This window comes from Protomyctophum parallelum, assembly GCF_964188405.1.
Source record: "Protomyctophum parallelum genome assembly, chromosome: 23".
NCBI classification, from domain to species: Eukaryota; Metazoa; Chordata; class Actinopteri; order Myctophiformes; family Myctophidae; genus Protomyctophum; species Protomyctophum parallelum.
The window spans coordinates 9,731,070-9,753,139 of record NC_139715.1 but is presented as its reverse complement, the minus strand read 5'-3'; the positions used below and the strand labels follow the sequence as shown (position 1 = coordinate 9,753,139).

Genomic DNA, 22,070 nt, shown 5'->3' with positions numbered 1-22,070 from the left:
GGTTCATCGTTGGCATCCAGGGAGTGTGTGTGCAAAATTTGGCATCGACCGGGTTAACGGTGAAGTTTTTGCACAAAGCGGCCTCTTGGTGGCGCTATAACAGGCCGTTGTGGAAAGTTTGGGGCAGAGGTTCATCGTTGGCATCCAGGGAGTGTGTGTGCAAAATTTGGCATCGACCGGGTTAACGGTGGGCGAGATTAGCCTGTCACGGACACACACACGGACGGACGGACGGACACACAAACGGACGGACGGAGTGCAAAACATACTCTCCCCACATGCCTTCGGCCTGGTGGAGACAATGATGGGTCCTTGAAACTTTTTAGAATCACTCTACTATGCCAATGCAAATGCCTTGGTAACAAATACCTTGGTAACAACAAAAAAAAAGTGCTGTCCTAAGATATGTGCTAATGGTCACTATACCTCAATTGCTAATAATTGTAATGCATTTATGGTGATCTGAATGGGAAGGGACGACGCCTGGTGAGCAGAAGGACCCTGGTTCGATTCCTGACCCCAGCTAAGTGATGAGGTGTCCGTATGCAAGACAAGAAACTTAACTCCCAACTGTACGGACCTATGCAGTACCTACAGTAAGGGAATGACAGGCCACATTGGACTAAATCATGTCGAACAATGAATATTGTCCTATAGCGAGGGGTCCCAGAGAAAACATGAGTCACCATTGGTCAACTGCCAACATCACAGAAGAACACACGTCTGAGAAAGCACAGAGCTGAAAATCAATCAACGCTCAGTGAAACCTGTTTCCAAACAAAACACCTGTGATTGTACTGCAGAATGTTTCCTATGGCGCCGCCCTGGAGGTCAGATGCAGACATTCCATTATGTTAGTATCTTAAACTGGGAGGAAGTGACTGCCACACCGTGAGAAGAGAAAAGACATGAGATGACACATTTACAGGCCTTTATCTCCCCCCCCCCCCGACCACACACACACCTGGGATTTCCAGGGAGTATGTGAGGATACTGCACTCCTACTGTACAGCGACACACGCATACACCACACATGCACGCACACACTGCTGATGTGTAATTTTGTAATGGATTATATATATTGAAATTTTATTTCCTTTAGACTAGAGGATAGCCCCTTGAGACGTATCATCTCATCCTCAATATATATATGAGGATAATGCATGTACTAACAAATGCACACACATTTCCAGACCTGACCAGCTCTTGTTTTTTTTTCCCATCCATGTTCAGAAATTCTTGTTACACCGTCTCACTCTCACCCGCACACACACACACACACACACACACACACACACACACACACACACACACACACACACACACACACACACACACACACACACAGAATCAGCCATAAACACGCAGTTTTCATTTCTCAAATGAGGAAATGCATGCAGTCTTTAAGAGGCTTCTTGTGCGTTGCTACGTCTCACGCTCCAAACAATTCACTATACGTATTGTTGGAACCCTCTGTTTACCTCGCCGCCTGACATCTCCTCATTTCTGCCTCGCCACCTGTCACAAAAACCCTCGTTTATAAATCCTTCTAAACAATGGCAAAACTGTATAACTTTGTTATATTTTTACGAAAGAGAAATGTAAATATTTGAATAAACCTTTAATGGCAGAGGTTTGTGTGTGTGCGCGTGTGTGTGAGAGAGAGAGATAATTAGCATTCCTTCATATTGTACACAACCCTCGATTGTTACCTTGAAGTGTATTTACGTTGGGCTCGGCGTGAGTGATACTCACATCGACGCTGTTTGCCGTGTTCCGCTGAGCAAAGACCTGAGCTCCACCAGCTGAACTATTGCAGACGAGTACACAGTTTAGAAGAAAAATGCTGTTTATATTGCAAAAGAGGTGAATTTTGTAAGCCCACTTTTCCCCTTTGCTGTTTATTTAACAGTGAAATATTTCCCCCTGCCGCGTCAACACCGTGGCCCTTGTGTATCCGAGTGGCCTTATAAATCCTGGAATGGACCTGACAACCTTTCAACGCAGCATGTGGGATTTAGCCGTCGTTGCGTCGTTGCGTGAAATGTGTACCATATGAGGGTCTCTCATGTAACTGCACTGTGAGACTTCAGGGCACGCTTTGGCCTCTTTCAGACTGGCATCTCAAATGTGATTTCCAATATCCGTTTTGGACTCAGATTGGTTATATGTGGTCTGAACAAGGAATGTCATTCAAATCTGATTAGCCTTTTTTCGCTGTTAAAAAACAATGCAGCTCCAATGCAGATAGGCCACAAATCAGATTTGGGCTGCTATAGTCTGAATAGGGACTTATTTCCCCAAATAGCTAAGTTGATGTGTGCTGATTTGTTGTCTGTGTCAACTTAGGAGGAGAGACACTTAAAGATGGAGTGCCATGATTTTCTTCCAGTTTTTCATGCGTTTCTGAGGTGACCCCTTGTTGTTATATGCAATTATGTCTACCCTTTGTATTTAGGGTTTGTTCCTGGAGGCTGAAACCTTGACAGACAAACATGCCAATGAAAAAGGTGATATAGTGATATCACAATATCATCCCCATTCCCCTCCCCTAACCCCTCCCGCTTTATCATAGCAGCAGCAGCTGTGGGTTTCAGTTCAGGTGGATCACCACCCATCACGACCCACCAGGCAAACCAGGCATACTTAATGAACTGGTGGGCATGTCCACATAAAAACGGCACTTTAACAAATACTTTTTTATTTTATTTTACTGGACTTCCAACTTTGCATACTTTCACTTCTACTCCACTACATCTCAGAACCAAATGTATTATTACAAAACGTATACATTAACCACATCAACACTTCATATACTTTACTATACTAACTTCGTCCAACGCTGGTCACGGGGCACTGAGCCTCTCAACGCAGCTCAGCCTCAAACGGGCGGAGGGTGGGGGGGGGGACATGCTTTTGTGACAAGCGCCACCGGTATGACAATGACGAGGGGAGGGCAGCGGTGGTGGTGGCCATGGTCATCAGTGACACAGAGGTCAGAGACCATTATACCTTCAGGAAGGGAAACCAACAAACACAGCACATCTGTCGAGAGGACAGGATGAGACAGGGGGGGGGGGGCACCGTTTGAGTGTGCAGCTATGTGATGGCTTCTCCAGGCTTCTCATGCACTTTGACCAACAGTCATGTCCTGCAGGGTGTGTGTGTGTGTGTGTGTGTGTGCGCGCGTTGGAGAGATTAATATGCAGGAACCCAGCCAGGATCATGTGGGGGTATCTGTATGTCCTAAAAATCAAACTGTAACCTACTTCCATGTCCACATATGTCACAAAGTTCACGGGGGAGAGAGAGAGAGAGAGACAGAGACAGAGACAGAGACAGAGACAGAGAGAGAGAGAGATGTGTATCATATTGCCTTACAGTACAGTGACATCACTGGCCTTTCTGGGACACTGCAGCTGGTCGAGTCACTTTGGATTCTCTGCACGTATACTGCAGCTTCAGTAAAATGCCTTGTTTGACCGATGATCTGTATTCTATAAGATACATCATGCAAATGGTATAGGGAGTATTTATACACCACTTTAGTAGGACCTAAACAATTTAGCTCAATACCCAAAAGAGAAAATATAGATGTTGGCCCTGCCTGGACCCAAATTTGAAAATAGCAGATCTACAATGATTCTTAAAGTTTTTATTATGTATTTATTTTGTATGGTCATTTGATTTAGATTTTATTTATTAAATGCTTTTGAAAAATGTTGAAATTGTTTTTAATTGATTAAGTTTATTTATAATCACGCCCCATAAAGATTGGGTCCTATACGTACTCGCTGTTTGGGAAACGGCGACCTGTCCTATAGCATTTCACATTCACACACAAATTCACAAACCCACGGCAGAGGCAACCATGCAAGGCACCGACCTGCTCATCAGAGGCGGTTAAGCATTCAGCGTCTTGCTCAAGGACACTTCAACACTACTAACCAACCCGCAGGGGGGCCCCGGGATAGAACCGGGAACACTGTTTTCCCAAGCGGTCACACTACCTTTGCGGGCCAGATTGCGACGGTCAAAGGGCCTCTAACATGACAGCACTGGCCCTGCAGCACTGAACACAACATCTCTACTCAGGATCAGTGTCTCCTCATGAATCTGCTGGTTCCAGGGTGTAGGAACACTGCCTTTTTGTAGAGGATCGGTGGGGAAGGGGGGTGTTTATATAATGAGGATTTCGCCCACTGGAGGCATGGAACACAAATGGTCAAGTATCACAGTCTGTGTAGCTGCAGGGGACGTTGAGAAAGAGGAAGACAAAAAAAAAAAGAAGGCCATTTCTGGGAGGGATAGAAAATAGTTTCGTTTGTGGTGGAAAATGTGTGTCTGAGTGGCAGTCATGATGTTAGGGCTGATGAGCTGTGTTGTTGTATCCACCTTGTTCTTGGTTTAAAAAGCATGCAACAATGGAAATAAAATTGTTGTTACACTAGTAGAAAAAGCAGACGTGGTTGTGTTCGATGTGATCAGTCAGCATTGCTTTAATGTTCACGTACTGTAGGCATAGTGTTTCACTCCTATGAAAACGGCCATTATACATTACATTATCTAGTTGTACTTATTTGTACATGGTCAAGAATAACTTGCTGTACATACCTGCCTGAGTATAATGGCAGGATGGAACTGCCAATGGTACAGAATAGTGGTGGAAATAGACAAGCACCTCCATGTCTGCAATACTGAATTCCTAATTTAAAAAGTACTAAGACACAGTTGTTGCTCTTCCCTGTATTCCCTCCCACTCTTCTCTGCCTCCAACCCCCCCCCCCTCTCTCTCTCCTTTTATCAAACTATGTAACTTGCCTCCAGCGCAATCAAGACAGATGCCCAGACGTTCATTTCACTCGACGACGAAAAAAAGACATTCTGATATTGTCGCCAGAGACCAGCCTGTGTGGAGCGTTTTTCATCCGGCTCGTCACGTCTGCTTACATCTCATGATGTTCAGACATAACAGATTCAAACACAAGCAATAACAAATACATACCCCCCCCCACACACACACACACACACACACACACACACACACACACACACACACACACACACACACACACACACACACACACACACACACACACACACACACACACACACACACACACACACACACACACACACACACACACACACACAACCACTATTGATTCTCTGTGTCAATGCAAAGCAAACTGACTCAGGCAGTCAGTAAATATAAAGTGAATTAATGGAGGCACAGAGGTTCCATTCGTCAGGAATAAATTACTGTTGCAAACGCAAATAAGACACTGTCAGACTTAAATTGACAAATAAGAGCATTGAATGAAGGAGGAGGGGGGCAACGAGGGGAAACGGACTGGCCAAACAAACGTCGGAACGATCTCCACTTTCATGCGGTGTGGCAGAGTGCTGCTTTTCTGTTGCCGTGTTTTGACGGAAATATTTAATGCAACGAGGGATTTAGGGAGGATTACGACAATCTTGAGTAATCCAAAGTGCCACAGAACGAATGGGAAACACGCGTAGGCCTAATAGCGGCATAACGAAGAACCTCGTCCATTTAGGGCCTGACAACATTGTCAGTCAAGATGAGGATTAAACACTGTATTTACGTGTGTGTGAGAGTGTGTGTGTGTGTGGGGGGGGGGGGGGGTTAATGCCCCCACCACGATAAAAAGCACCGTCCACGACTCAGGCAATTTAGTAATTTAAGAGATATATGGTAGTTCTTTAAAGTGCTGCCAATCTCCATGGCGGGACAAAGCAGAGAGCTGTTTTTGATCAATGTTTAGCCGGTTCATTAGGCAGAATGAATATGTTCTTAAAAACCAAGAATCAATTCTTATTAGTTTTTCTGATGTTACACCATGTCCAATAGCCTTGACCATGAACAAATTACTATAATTTTCATAATGTATTTTTGCTTCACAAGCAGATGAACGCAGAGAGCTAGCTTCCTTGTTTATTTTAAGGATTATGTATGCGGCCCAAATCATTTTAATTTGGGGGTCCTTGACATGCACACACTACACTTTGGGGACACGCAAAAGGCCAACAGCACACACACCAGACCCGCGCCCGCTCCATCATGATCGTGATCACGTTGTGCTATATGCATGACATGTTTATTTGTGTCCTATACTGAATTCAGTCTGTGTATTTGTGCTTATATATATTGCATATTGTGTATACATGCTGTTCCTTGTATATTTAAACCCAGTCATGTTTATTATTATTGTGATAATGGATAATTGGTTTGGGCTCAGGTGGCAGTATAGTCACCTCTCATCATTTATAGCCAATCAGCTGTACCCTTCCTATATAAAGGTGCACACCCATTCCCTGTCACACGATTCCTGAAGAAGATCCCAATGATCGAAACGTTGAATTAATAAACCAGTGGAGCCGAGTTATTCCTTACCAGTGTTGCGGACTCTATTTCTTTCTATTGTACTGCCATTTGTCCAGCACCTGGGCTAGAGTGTGCATGCTCTATTACCTTTGATGAAGTAATACATCAAATGGATATATTGGTAATCTAGGGTCGTAGATAAACCATGAAACTATTATCAGTCTAAACAGTAAATATCTACCACCAGAAACATTTACTTAAATCAACTCGGCATTCTCTGGAGTCTCATTTTGATTCCGTCAACATTTTGGATTATTTTAATAGGGTTCGTTAGGGCTGTGATACAGCTGGTTAATCACCCTTCAAAATGTAAGCACAACTGGTCAGCATTAATTAAACACATGAATCATGCGCGCCACACACACACACACACACACACACACACACACACACACTTCATTGGTAATGCAGATCTTTCATGCTAGTGACTGTGAGGGCTTGTCAAGACGTAGTGTGTAATGTCAGCTATCGATCGGTGGTTCAGAGGCTCGGTGTCAGGCCTGCATTGACATTCTCTCATCTTACCAAAGCTCAGGGAACGCATTAAGATGTGTTTACAGGCGGACGATTTGTGCCAGGAATTCACGGTATATACACACCGCCACAGCAGAACACCAGCAAGACTGGGACGCGCATGTGAACACACAGCACAGCCGCAAGGCTGAGATGTGTGCGTGGACACACACTGTCACGACTGAGACGTGCGCAGGCAGGCACTTGGTTCTGGGAAGGCCGAGAAACGGAGACGCATCGGATCTGACAACGAGGAGCACAGCCATGACTGTAAGCAATAAGCACTGAGGAGGAACCGATCATGTTGACTGTGTGTGTGTGTGTGTGTGTGTGTGTGTGTGTGTGTGTGTGTGTGTGTGTGTGTGTGTGTGTGTGTGTGTGTGTGTGTGTGTGTGTGTGTGCCTCAATATTTGAGGATGCTCAGGTTTGTCACAATGGATTAATTGTTTTTTTTATCCCCACTTCCCTTCATCCCTCTCTCTCTCTCTCGTTGTGGATGAACCGTTTCACTCTTGCTCACCGCTGTGTTTACAAAGATATATCCGCTCCCCCCCCGGCCTCTAAACAGCTTGTTCAACGACAACATATCCACAAGGTATATCTGCTGCGCTTAGACAGGTATTGAGTGTGTGTGTGTAAATCCCACGGCTGTAGTGACAACAGGAGGGGGAATCACCTTGCGCTGTGTCAGGTAATTTCACACTGTCACACACATGCAGTCGTGTCTGTCCCTCCCGCGGTGTGCACACACACACACACACACACACACACACACACACAATATGATGTGCTTTGGAAAATGGTGGGCACTGGGCAGTAATGTTAACTCCCATGTGAGTCATGATATACCAAGATAGCCATTCCCACCCCTTGCCGCTATGGTCTCCTAAGTGAGTGTGTGGTCACTCCACTTCTCCATTGGAATTAAGAGACTCACATCCTACTTCTGGTCTCCTAAAAACCCACATGACACAGATACAGGACATCAATTGAAGTGTGGATATCTTGGTTTCTCCCACCCTCTTTGGTCAAAATCAGTGTTCTAAAAACATTCCAGACACCGTTTTATGTATGGTCCTTTACAGAATGGAATCCGAGGAGAAATTAAATATGTTCATGCAACATGCATTTACGGTGTGCAGACAGACAGACAGACAGACAGACAGACAGACAGACAGACCACCAAGCCAATCGTATGAACCAACCAATACAGCCGCCCTGTCACAACTTACAAACTTCAACATCAACCACAACACATACTGTGTAGGTCTTCAATTCCATGGCATGGCCAGAAACACTGGATCCATTCCCAATATAGTGACAATAGTGCAATTTCCAATTAAATGCTATGTTAGAGGCCAAAACCTGTAGCTTGAATTTAAAAGAAATAGCAAACTCACATATAGGATACTTGAAGTGACCCCCATAAACATACTGTACCCTGTCACTCACTACATTAAACAACAGAAACAGCACACCATTTAGATTCACCTTCAATTCCTCTGCCAGTCCACTCCCAATAAGACAGTGTTGTACACAACATACAACACAATATGACAGCAATATAGCACCAGCTTGAATCGCATTATTATACAGACAGAGCATATACAACACCAGCAGCAGCAGCAAAGAAAACTAACAGAGAAGGTTCCAACCTTGAGTCGTCTTCTACTTGACTTCATCGGTTGTGTAGTGATGGCCAGGGGTCAAACTTTGGAACACATGCAGAGCTAGAGTCTCTCTGTCTAGTTCGACTTCGGATTAGCCCTCCAGTCATCGCGAGCTCCCGGTGTCGACGGCCGACAGCCTTATTCTCCCGGGTGCCATCTTCTCACTTGGTAAACCCCCCCAAACAGGTGCTGGTTGATAACTTAGCACTGCACGTTGCATTCTGGTGTAGCACTGTGGCCAGTGACTTCTGTAGGGCAGGTTTCAGGGTCCAGCGTTCACAGCTGTAACAGGAGAACAAACTACAGTCAATGAAAATAACCAGAGTTTGATATGGTGGGGGGTGGTAGGCATAATTTAATCCATGCTATGGAATGATTAATAATAATAATAATATTTAATAATATTACATTAATTATTATTAATAATAATAATACATAAGCCCACTGGCTCTTCCTAACATGTTTCTTTATACAGTATTAATCATGCATTCTTTTTTATAACACAATTACACAAAATAAATAAAAACTAAAACTAAACATAAACATATTGTAAGGTGTCAGACACATTGTCAGACACTCCCTAGGCCTAGGTACTCTGTGGTGATTTCCACACACTGCACGCCATTCAGAGCACTTAGTTCATGCAAGTGATTAACTCACTATAGGTTTGCGTTGACCGCAGAATTAAAGTTGATGACTTCTTTCACAACTTTGACACCTGTTGTCAGTAGAGGTCCGCCAGGGTGATAACCTTGTTTTCTTGGCATTTGTCGCAAGATCATCCTTGGCGCACTGTCTCCACCCTGGTCAGGAGCACCTGTGCCTGCTCCGCATAGTCAGGTAGTAGGTAATTATCATCTGCAAACTCTAGGTCTGTTAAGGCTGCACCAGGGAGTCATCTCTAGACATCCTAGGTGTAATACTGAAGTTATTGCTCTCCTCCTCTGATGGCCTGTCGTCTGGGACAAAAAAGAAGAGGAAGTGAGCGAGGGTGTTCCTCCCCTGCAACACCTCTGTGTCAGTCTCCTCACTGTTGCCATCTGGACTCATCATCACCTTGGCTCTTGTACCCGTTTACATGGCTGCGATGGCCCAGAGTTGGTAGGGAGGTACAACATAGCCTTGACTGAAAGACAGACAGACAGACAGACAGACAGAGCATGTGCACACAGTTTAGATTTCTCATAACATTTATTGAAATGTATTACATTTTAGGTTTTTATATATATATTTTGGCATGTGCCACTTGAATTAGGTGACTTGATTGATTGACATCAAAAAGGGCCTGTCAGCTAAACCCACAATGCAATACTTTAATTTTAAGAGTGTTGCGCACAAACATCAGTAGCATTACAAAGTTATACTAATTCCATTTCTCCCAACTATTTTCAGCAATGCGATAATCAAAATGCCTATATGGCTTATTATATGTGGTTTTTGCACACACACGTTCTGAAAAAAGTTTTCATGTCAAGGCTGAAGCACCCCTGTTCTCGCCTGGAAAGAAACCAGGCAAATCTGCCACAGGAAAAGAAAATTACCTGATATTATAGTCTGGCCATGCCAGCCAGGCTACCCAGAATAATTGGTGCTATAGGGACACGGTGGACAGACAGTCAGACACCTATAGTATTTAGTTGAGGAGTTGAGTTGAGGAGTTGAGTTGATTATTTTTTCAAAGATATGGCCGACAAGCGTTGTTTATCTTGTAGATCGGCTATTTATTTTGAATAGCTGAAGTATAACATAGGGGTACAGACTAGTGTTAAACTGATTTATTGACAAATTTAGCTGGGTGTTGATTACTCTATGGTGGGGACTGGGGACCCACTGGAACCCCCTCAAGGAGTCAAGGACCCCTGGGAGTTCCTGGACTGCACAAAGCTCACTCACTCATTGCTTTGTTATTTACTATGCCTGCATGTTGCCTCAGCAACATTGCAATTTGACAATTAAACATAGCACCTGGAGGGGAGAGAACAGATGGTGGAGGTGAACGGAACACTGTCCCCTCCCCTCCCAGTGAGCTGTGGCGTCCCACAAGGAAGCATACTAGGGCCTTTACTGTTCCTAATATATGTTAATGACATGACTTCAGCTTGTGACTGCAACTTGTTCCTGTTCGCAGATGACTCAGCACTGCTGGTCTCGGACAGGAACAAACTGCAGGTTGAAAAGACCCTCAGCTCTGAACTCGGTAGAATCTGCACCTGGCTCGCTGATAACAAACTATCCTTACACCTGGGAAAAACTGAATCCATCCTCTTCGGATCAAATAGTAATCTCAGCAAGGCAGATGGCTTCTTGGTTAGAGTGGGTGACAATATTATCACACGAAAAGATCAAATTACCTACCTAGGTTCCATCCTGGAGGCCAATCTTTCCGGTGATAAGATGGCCACCAACGTAATCAAAAAAGTCAATCAAAGAACAAGATTCCTTTACAGGATCTCCTCACTGGTCAGCAAAAACACCTTGAAGACCTTAACAGGAGCCCTCGTACAAGGTTTCTTTGACTATGCATCCACCTCTTGGTACCACAGCACCTCAAAGGCCCTTAAAACAAGGCTCCAGACCTCCCAAAACAAACTGGTCAGGCTCCTACTTGGCCTCACCCCCCGAACCCACCTCACCCCTGCCCACTTTGACAGGCTGGGATGGCTTAGGGTCGTCGACAGAGTACAGCATCTTGCAATGGGTCTGGTCCACAAGATTCGATACACCACCAAGATACCCATGTACCTGTCTAAATACTTCCTTAATGTAAACGAAGTCCACACCCACAACACCAGAGGGAGTGCAACAAACCATGTACAACCCAGATTCGGCACAAACAAGGGACTAAATTATTTTCGCTCCTATGCCACCAAAATGTGGAACGCCCTACCAACAGTCATTAAGACATGTGAATCCCTTGACTCCTTCAAAACCGCTCTCAAAGGGCACCTACGGATGGCTGCAATTCGAAACTGGCCTCTGTAAAATCTGAATCCCCCCCACCCCCCCACCCCATTTTCCCTCACTGTATATTGTATCTTTTCCCTTTTTTGCTTCCCATATGATGAATTTAGCTACATAGAAATGTCTATTTGTATGTCTCTAAATGTTTGTATGTCTTTAAATGTTTTGATGAATTGAACAATGTGGACCCTGTTGTAAACAAGTGTAATGCTTAATTGGGTCGTCCACTCACAGTTGACAGTCTTTGTATTGTTTGTGCTTAAAATGTACTGTAAATTCTACAAACTGTTAATAAATATTTCAATCAATCAATCAAAAAAAAACAATTAAACACAGCTGAATTAAAGAACATATCCACACATAGATACTGTATCTTAAACAAATGCTTTTCTGCTTTCATAGTTTTTGCCTTACCAAGTGAAGTCAAATGTCAGCTCCATTGCAGGAGGAAATGTTAACGCTAAGCAGCTAACCAGCGTAGCTATCACCTGGATATCTCGGCTAATTCGAAATTAAAAGAACGTTGATACTAGGCTAATTAACTTCTCGTTCAGCTGTCACGGATGTATGTATTCATTGTATTTTAACAGTTCTCACTCCCTGACAATACTGACAACTCCACTCGACATTATGAGTTGTTTATTTTACTGCTTCAATCCCAAATATACTGGAGTTTAGCGTCAATGCATTGCTTCTGTCTCCTGCAGCTGCTATGTTGTGTTGCGGAGGAGTGTGTTGGGGGGGGGGGGGGGGGGGGGGGGGGGGGGGGGGGGGGAGATGTGACCTGCGTTCACAGAGTACCGAGTGCCTAGGGAGTGTCTGACAATGTGTCTGACACCTTACAATATGTTTATGTTTCGTTTTTAGTTTTTATTTATTTTGTGTAATTGTGTTACAAAAAAGGATGCATGATTAATACTGTATAAATAAACAATTTAGGAAGAGCCAATAGGCTTATTTATTATTATTATTATTATTATTATTATTATTATTATTATTAATAATATTACATTAATTATTATTATTATTATTATTATTAAATTGCCCTTGTGGGACCTCTACAGGCAAGGATTAGAATAGAAAGAGCAATCTGGATAATACATTTATTTTAACTGCCTCCAACCTTGAGTTCAGGTCTAGTGGCAAAGTAGCCCATCTTTCAATATCTTTTTTAATCTAAATTAGCCTAGTTATTATAGTAGCACCCAAACTGCCATGGTGTTGACGTTTCAACCGAGGCCGCTGCCCTTTTGTACGATTGTTTTCAGCTTATTTTCCAAAAAGAATTACAAGCGTGTCAGACGTGTCCCCTGACGTACGGTGACGGTGGCCACACTGTGCAGCTCGCTGTCACACCCACGCATCTATCTAGGGCCTCAATCCACTCAATTAGCTGCCAGGCTCTCCAGGTTAATGGAACTTTTGATTGGGGGGACAACGGCTGGTTCCTGGGTCCTGCAACCTCTTGTAGATGGGGTTGAGAGAGGGTCAGAGCGCCAGCGTCTTATCTGCTGGAGCAGAAAGTAGTCTATATTGTTGGAGCCGCACCACTGTTTGTTGGCCGTGCGCTGCTCCCACGGACCTTTCTGAAGCTCACTCACACTGGATGAACTGAATGTTCTCTTTTTTTAGAGCTTTTTGGAATGGCGAGCTCTGCCGCAGACTTTTGGTGATGCGTTTTGATGTGTTCAGCCTGGACTCATCTTTACCCGTTTATTTAACCAGTAAGACGCCTGAGGGCGACCTCCCTAAAGGGCGAAGTTGTGTGCACTGGCCATATATAGAGCGTATCTTGAGTGTACAGGGTTTGATGAGGGCAGATCAAGATATGGAATGTCAGAACAGGTCAGCTCCATATATGGAGATCTAAGGGTGGCAGCGTGGGCAGTGTACAGGGTTTGATGTTTACAGTACATGCGTGTTTGAGGTGTTACATAGACAAAGCGTTGACGCCATCTTGAAGTGATGGCGGCAGCTCTACCGGTGCGCCATCTAGTCGTGATTCCAAATATTTATCTTTGTTTTTATTCCTAGGCCTACTAGCAAAACTCCACCAGTCTCACGAAGGCCCGGCGCCACAGGTGTGCCAGAGGGGGCTGGGGCCTGGCACCCTCAGTTGCAAATTCTGTCCCCTCAGTTTAAGTTGTATGTACATATTGTACATTAAAGTGAGATGTGACGCCTCACCATTTTCAACTTCCTCCTCAGTAATTTCATGGAGCCGGGCCTGCACGGCAGACACTCTTAACCACATTACCCGATTGCTTATGCACAGTTTTGACAACGGAATTTGTGAAACACTACATTTGAAAACAATACACACAATTAACACTCTGCATCTTTAGCTAAATGAAACACTATTCTCACATTGTGGTATTGCTACTTGTGCATCTGTTTATGACATGTAATATCTTTCACTACAGCATTTGATGAGATTTTGCCTCTCCGTTCCAAAACGTACAATATTTTGGCAGCAGATTTCTTCCACGAGGAAGAACCTAAAAGTTACCGACTGCTGTAAAATCCATGCCTTCAGCCTGGTGGAGACCCACAGGAAAGATGGAATGAGCTGTGAAAACAGAAGTTGAATGAGCCAAGCAAGGGGAGAGGGTTTGATAGGGGGGGGGGGGGATAATAATTCCAAACCATATGCAGGCAATGGAGGGTGAGACAGAAGAGAGAGGACTACAGGTTCACACTTTGGAAGCACCAGCACTGTAATAATAGCAAGTGTCATAATACGTTACACGATTTGACACTCGATGTTTTGTATACATGAAAACCGTAGACATTTAACACACGGGTGCAGAATTTGTGAGAGTGGCCAGGTCTATGAAAACAAGCCCAAAAGAAGCCAACATGCAGTTTGACCACTTGAGCCCTATATAAAAAGTGAAACAAAATATTTTCAGATGGGAGTCATTAATACAATTGTTTTGGCAACACTGAAGGAGCATTCTTTGGTGACGCAGGCATGAAATAGTCTCTCTTTCATAGTGCTTGCCTGCCATCTACTGGTCGTTTGATAGAATGCCTCTCTCCCTGTGTGCGATAGGTGCTTGCTGGAGGTGCCAACTTCACGCACCTGCTGGCTAGCCAGCACCATCAGCCACGAGGGCATCGCACACCTCCAGGAGCAGACCACGGAGAGGAGAAAACAGCAGCGCATACAGCGACACCAGCGTGCTGCTGGGGACCTCCCCTCATCTGAGGACTTCATCTGCCAATTCATACGGCTCTAATATGTTGAAAACTATTTTTGACTGGCCACCAACAATGCATAGGGCTTCAATTATATATATATATATATTATATATATATACAGATCTACAAGCTGCACAATGCATTGCGCTGTGACATTTTGGGAGCTTGTAGATCTGCTATTTTTGGCATGTGATGATGTGACCCCAGCACTCAACAACATATGACACTAATGACAGGGATTTAATAACAACTGTTTTTCCACTGTGAGGTTGCAGTTTACAGCGAAGTTAACTAAACATCCCACAGAACAACTGCTGTCCTGCGTGTCCAACCAGAAAGATTCGGGCCCAGCAAAATGGGTTAATTCAGCATCACAATCATTTGAAAGACTTTATCCATTTATATGTTGGCTATTCAAAAAATTATATATTATTATATAATTGTACATCTGCTTTTTTTAAAACATTTTTGACATTTTAATTTTAGAACATTTTGAACAATTTTGAAAAATGTCTGCAGACTCATACATTCTATGATCCTATAGTTTACTGAGACACTACACTGTCTCTCTGCATTCTATGATCCTATAGTTTACTGAGACACTACACTGTCTCTCTGCATTCTATGATCCTATAGTTTACTGAGACACTACACTGTCTCTCTGCATTCTATGATCCTATAGTTTACTGAGACACTACACTGTCTCTCTGCATTCTATGATCCTATAGTTTACTGAGACACTACACTGTCTCTCTCCATTCTATGATCCTATAGTTTACTGAGACACTACACTGTCTCTCTGCATTCTATGATCCTATAGTTTACTGAGACACTACACTGTCTCTCTGCATTCTATGATCCTCTAGTTTACTGAGACACTACACTGTCTCTCTGCATTCTATGATCCTATAGTTTACTGAGACACTACACTGTCTCTCTGCATTCTATGATCCTATAGTTTACTGAGACACTACACTGTCTCTCTGCATTCTATGATCCTATAGTTTACTGAGACACTACACTGTCTCTCTGCATTCTATGATCCTATAGTTTACTGAGACACTACACTGTCTCTCTGCATTCTATGATCCTCTAGTTTACTGAGACACTACACTGTCTCTCTGCATTCTATGATCCTATAGTTTACTGAGACACTACAGTCTCTCTCCATTCTATGATCCTATAGTTTACTGAGACACTACACTGTCTCTCTGCATTCTATGATCCTATAGTTTACTGAGACACTACACTGTCTCTCTGCATTTCTATGTATTTATTTTACACTAGTCTAGTGTAAAATAAATACATAGAAACGCTGCTGCTGCGGATGCTATAGAGGCTGCTATTGATGCTGCCGTTTCCATGTAAACGGGTAAGAATGCACAAAACAATTAAGTGTATAGTTATTATAGTCATCACAGGTTACAGTAAAAAAAGAAAGTGGGTGAAATTAGCTTCATGCATTTACTTATTTTATGGTTGTGTGTATTCCTGTCTTAGATGGTGTGTCTGCAACTCCGGGATGGTCTAGTGTCTAGGCAGCCGACAGAGATCCGCTTTACTGCACAGCCTGGGCCTGGGAGGAGGTGGGGGTGGCCAAATGTACTTGAATTACTCCCCCCCCCCCCCCCCCCCCCTTTTGAATACTGTAAAGCTCAGGTTTACATACTGTTTGCACTGTTGGCACTACATACAACTGTTTACTACTTGACATGATTGCACAACTGTATATTAAATAATGTTGAACATTGAGGTTTTCAAGTCATAATCAGCAAAAGTCTTAGACAATCATAATGTGATTAATCACAATTATTTATGCGTTTAAAAATATAAATAATGGACAGGTGTGATTTTCAAAGATAAGTTGACGTTTATTGTCATAACAACGTACAGTACATATTTAGCAGTCGTGAAATTCTTGTCCAACTTAACTTGTCATAGTAATACAAAGATGAGAATAATGACAAAACAATATTAAAATCAATAAATCATGACATTTGGTACTGTCCTCGAGGCTGTTCATTGTGTATCATTTCAGCAGAGGAGTCATTCCACCACACCCTAATCCCGGCATAGAGCGGTTCAGTGAATTCTGCCAGGAAGGTGTGCAGGTGAGTGCGAGTGTCAGAGGACATCGTGAAGAAGGACACAGAGCCACCACGATAGTCAACACGCACTAATACTTTACCGGAGCGAGAGGAGGGACGGTCGGGGAGCTCGGTTTTCTTCTTATTGTGACACACGGTGTAGGCGGTGTTAAAAATGCCGTCGCATTTCAGACTCCAGGACTTCTCGTTGAGTCCAAACTCGCCTTCAACACTGTGGAGGCCTTTGTATGCCACTGCTATCTGAACGCCTCCACTCCACTCGACCACCCAGGAACAGCGTTTTGTCACGGTCAGCCTCTGTCTACACATCACCTGCCTCAAGTCTTTAAATCTGTTCGGGTTATCAGTGTACTTCTGATCCGCACTCGTCCATGTCACTTTCCTGTTGTTCTCAGACAGAAAGGTCTTTGTGTGTGCCGTGTTTGGATCCAATGTGAGTTCACACACCTGCACATCTGATGAGAGAACAAGACGGTGAACATTAAAAAACATCAACACACACACACACACACACACACACACACCACACACTTAATGACATAACAGCTACGCCCTAGTCTGAGTCAACCAGTCCCCTTTCCTTCGAGTAGTATTTTAAAAACCACCACCACTAACGCTGCTACTCCTAATAATAACACCTCCGCAAGCATTGATCTACAGTCACAAGGACAATACAAACTCACCTCTGTGTGGATCCTTGCCAGCACGATCCTGTTGAACACAGTCGTGTTATTTCATTTCAACAACATGCACAGTATGGTATTGCGTTGCATGAATTGAACAAGTAAGTCTGATTGAACAACATAATGTCTTGAAAGAGGGAGGAGATATGACAAAGAAAGGACAGACAGACATCAGTGAGTGAACGAGTTCATAATGCGTCATGTATTCTTTACCAGCTCCTTTTGCACTTGGCAGATGGCATCCCATATCCCATCCCTGTGCTTCTTATACAGATCTTCTGCCTCATCTTTGCAGTCTGGGAACAACACAGGCACACAGTTGAGTAACAGTTACAGGACATACACCAACCTATTTGTATCCCAAAGGTCAAATTAGACTTTGTGATTTTGGAGGATAAACAATTACCTCAAGATCATATTCACAATTGAGTACCACAGACAAAAAACAGTCTAAGTCCAAATTTCATTCTGACCCCTCCACGAAAAGGCCTCGTTGTCCTGAACCCTTATCTATAATTTATACATTATGGATCAATAGTGTGGACTTAGACTGTTTTTCGTCTGTGGCATTCAATTAGTGTAATATAACTTATTGTACATTCATCCCACTACATGTATTTGAAAACTAGCTAGTTACTAGCTAGTTTGATAATTATTACAAAACAACACTTCATCGAGATTGCACATTTGAAAACTTTAAATGGGACTTTTACTTTTGGTACTTGAAGTACATTTTGATACCAATACTTTTGTACATTTACTCGAGTACATTTTGAATTCCGTACTTTTACCTGTAACAGAGTACTTCTACATTGCGGTATTGATACTTTTACTAGGAGTACTTTTTCCACCACTGCCAGTATCTCTACAGGTGGGAGGTATAAAAACTACTTTCCAAGTGATGGTTGTTGGAGGTCAGTCTCCTCACCTGTAAAACTGGGTCTGTGTTCCTTGTTTTGGCTCCAGCACTTCTTCATGAGTTGTAGCAGCTCGTCCAGCCCTTCGGCCTGCATTCCATCAATATCCTCTAGGGGTGGCCTTTCTCCCCCACAGACATTAAACCTAAAATGTCCGTGGCCAGAATCTGACAGAGCGGAGGGAAGATAGATGAAAAAAAAGGAATGGAAATTATTATACATAATGAGATCGGTTACTTGTCAACTAATGTGTTTCTAATAAATTGTTCTTATTGTCGAATTAACAATAAGTCAAATAATCTAACCTGTGTTGCCAATGAGTGATTAAGGTGTTGTGTCCACCAACACATTTTGGTAACACTTTACTTAAATGTTGGGTCTATAATGCATTTATAAGACAGAATAACAGAATCGTTATAAATGTTTATAATCATGTATGAAAACTCAAAATATTATTTATAAACTATTATAAGTGCTTATTATAACACATGGCCATAACTCTGCTTATAACGCATGGTCCTAATGCTATATGATGCATTTAAATGCATTATAAATTGATTTATAATAATGATAATGCATTACAGACCTGAGCTTTAAGTAAAAGTATGCGCTGTTATTGTAGTCAGTACAGTCACTTTGATTAGCAGTTGTGCCGATCGCTCAACGCAAAACATGATTTACGGGACTGTGGCGGCTCGTGTGGGACAACCAAGACATGGATGTGTTTGTAATGACAACTAATAACACATTGATGAAAAAATGAATCACTTTTGAACACAACAAATAGCGTAAAGGCGATATGCTTATGGGCTCCGCTCTATGCTATGAGGACTGCTGGGGAAGCATGGATAGCACGGGACAGTTCTGCTAAATAGACCCCATGTACGGAATTAGGAAAATTAGCATATATGTTATTTAGTCGTTTTCAGGCGGGGGGGAAAAAAGTCTTGGTGGACACAGAGATTGATGGAGAGAGAACTTACTGTTCTCTGGAAGACAACGAAGGAAAATGAAAGAAAAAATACAGAAGACGAGAAAGAGAATTACTCACTTAAAATGCTCCACACCAGTATCCCGTAACTAAAATAAAAAAAAGAGACATTGATCATTGATCAGCATTTAGCCTACATAGTCCACTTATCACACATGGGACACACTGGTTGAATTTCAGTTCCACAGAAAATGGCAAAGGGAATTATAAATACCTGTAGACATCAAAGGCAAGCGTGGCCCCCTCCATGGCCGCCACCCCAAAGGCCTCTGGAGGTGCGTAGAAGATTGTCTTCGCCCCAGCGAGATTAGGGTCCGTGTCCGTGTCTTCAAACCTGGCGAGGCCAAAGTCAGTGATCTGGATGAATAACCGAGTGAAAAATGAACAGAGGGAAAGAGAGAGAGAGGGGGGGGGGGGGGGGGTAGGAGGAATAGACAGAGGGTAAGGAGGGAGAGCAAGAGTGAATGATGATGTAACAGTATTGCAAGTCTGCGACAACAGCCAGGCAAGCTCTATCACATTATTGGCTGCTTGAACATGCAACTTTTGAAGAATGTCTACCCGGCTACCATCAGACTGTTGAACCAGGCCTGGACACTGCCTTGATCAACTGTGCGTCGTCTCACCACACCTCTCAGCCATTATAAAATACAAGGTAACCTCACACTTCTTGTGGCTTATTGCTTTAGTCAATTGTGTCTATAAATTAGACCGTTTTCTGCAGCTCAAGCCACAATAACCCCCCTCGCCCCCAATAGCTCAGCCCCGCTCCCTCATACAAAGCCGCTTATGTTCAGTTCCATTACCAAAGAACAGCACCCCCCCCCCCCCAACTCACCTTGACATTTAGGTCTGCGTCCAGCAGTACGTTATGAGGCTTCAGGTCCTTGTGGATGAGAGCAGGTGTGAGACTGTGAAGGAAGTTCATGCCCAGAGCCACTTGGTGAACCAGTCGAAATACCAGGGGCCAGGGTGGTGTGCGGTATAGCTTCTCCTGGTAAGGGAGGGTTGGGGTAAAACAGAAACATTTAATTCATAAATCACAGACACAAATGCAAACTAGAAAAAAGTTTTTGTTTGTTTGTTTTTTTGGCAAAAAATGTGCCTCCTGGTGGGCAATGTTAAAAGGCTGGCCTTAATTGTTCCACAGGAATTGGACACTGTTCATGACTTTTGCATTTTGTTCAAAATGGGCCACACCTGCAAAATTAGATCAATCAATCTTAGCCAATCAGGATGGAATATGTGCATACAAAGTTTTACCCAAATCGGTGCAGTTATAGGTAAAAACACAAATCGTCCTGTTGGGAATATGCATGCCGAAATCGGACAGATCCGTGCTGATCACATGACTATAGAGATAGTGTATACCGATTTGCGTGATGTATGGATATAGTGTGTACGGATAATATTAAGCAATGTGTTTGGCAAAATTAGGTCTCATGGTGGTGCTATAACAGGACGTAGAGCACTTGTAGTTCAGATATTTCGAGAAGCGTGCGACAGACTTCAAATTCGGCAGCCTTCTCGGGCAGTTGTGGACAACCTGTACAAACTGCTCAACAGTGTGCACTCAACTCCCATAGGAGTTGAATTTGACGTTGGTTGGTCTAACTGTCTAACAGTTCTCGAGATACATGGATTAAAGACATACGTATGTAGGTACGTACACTATAACTAAAAAATACATCGCATGGATGCACCTTGGACGTATCCTCAGTGATGTTTCCTGAGGTCAACTCAGGCACGTGGAAGGACTAGGCTTTGTGGGTTGACTCCTGTCTGGGCCCCTCCTACGTCTCACCAGGTCCACTCCTGCTCTCACCAGGCCCAGGACCTGTGCGTTGCACCAGACTCCCAGCACCAGGCACTCCATTCAGGAATGGTGGATTCTAATGGCCCTCCTAAAGGCCTCATCGAGGATTGTTGGGCTTCCTCCTCACCGAGGACACAGGCTGGGGCGCTAACCCACACTGCTCACCCGGGTGCAGTCTACATTCCAGCTTTCAAATAGATTTTATTGCACGATAATGATAATATTATCATTATTAAGAATTGATACGGTGAAGAGAGTGAAAAAGCTGACCTGCAAGGAGGCGAGGGATCCTCTCTCCATAAGGTCCATGACGATACCCACGTTACCCACGTCTCTATATAACCCAATTACCCTCATGATATAGGGGTTCTCTGCACGTCGCATCAGTCGGGCCTCATGTTCCAAATCTTCTTTTGAGAACGACCTGAAGATGACACATGATGAGACCTCGTGGCCACAGTTTCGCTTATGGGCTAAATAGCCTATCATGCCTTAAGGAGGCAACATATGTTTCCGTGTGAAAACCCACCACTTCAGACTCCATCTTAGCTGTAGCATTTGCCCTAGCCTCAACGACTTCACGCAAAGGCTCAACTTATGTAACTTAGATAGTATTTTATGTAGACATAGCACTCTATAGTATATACTATATACATATATATATATATATATATATATATATATATATATATATATATAGTATATAGTTTCATTATATAGATAATCCACTGTTAGGTTTTTAGTTTACATATGATTCATTCTTTTCAATGGTTTAATAATAATATAATCTGTATCATA

General features: G+C 43.2%; 1 protein-coding gene across 1 annotated transcript in view; it reads right to left on the bottom strand.

Moving 5' to 3' along the window:
- The window catches only part of LOC310853882 (uncharacterized protein), a gene marked incomplete at its 5' end in the record, with an annotated part of 37,625 nt that extends 16,044 nt beyond the window's left edge, over positions 1-21,581 (bottom strand). Inside the window, 8 exons of the mRNA XM_083758356.1 lie at positions 16,946-17,320; positions 17,549-17,576; positions 17,762-17,844; positions 18,477-18,632; positions 19,517-19,545; positions 19,671-19,813; positions 20,295-20,450; positions 21,543-21,581. Of these exons, the coding sequence (XP_083614482.1) occupies positions 16,946-17,320; positions 17,549-17,576; positions 17,762-17,844; positions 18,477-18,632; positions 19,517-19,545; positions 19,671-19,813; positions 20,295-20,450; positions 21,543-21,581 (1,009 nt within the window). The remainder of the gene's footprint in view (positions 1-16,945; positions 17,321-17,548; positions 17,577-17,761; positions 17,845-18,476; positions 18,633-19,516; positions 19,546-19,670; positions 19,814-20,294; positions 20,451-21,542) is intronic.
- Between the last annotated feature and the right edge of the window lie 489 nt (positions 21,582-22,070).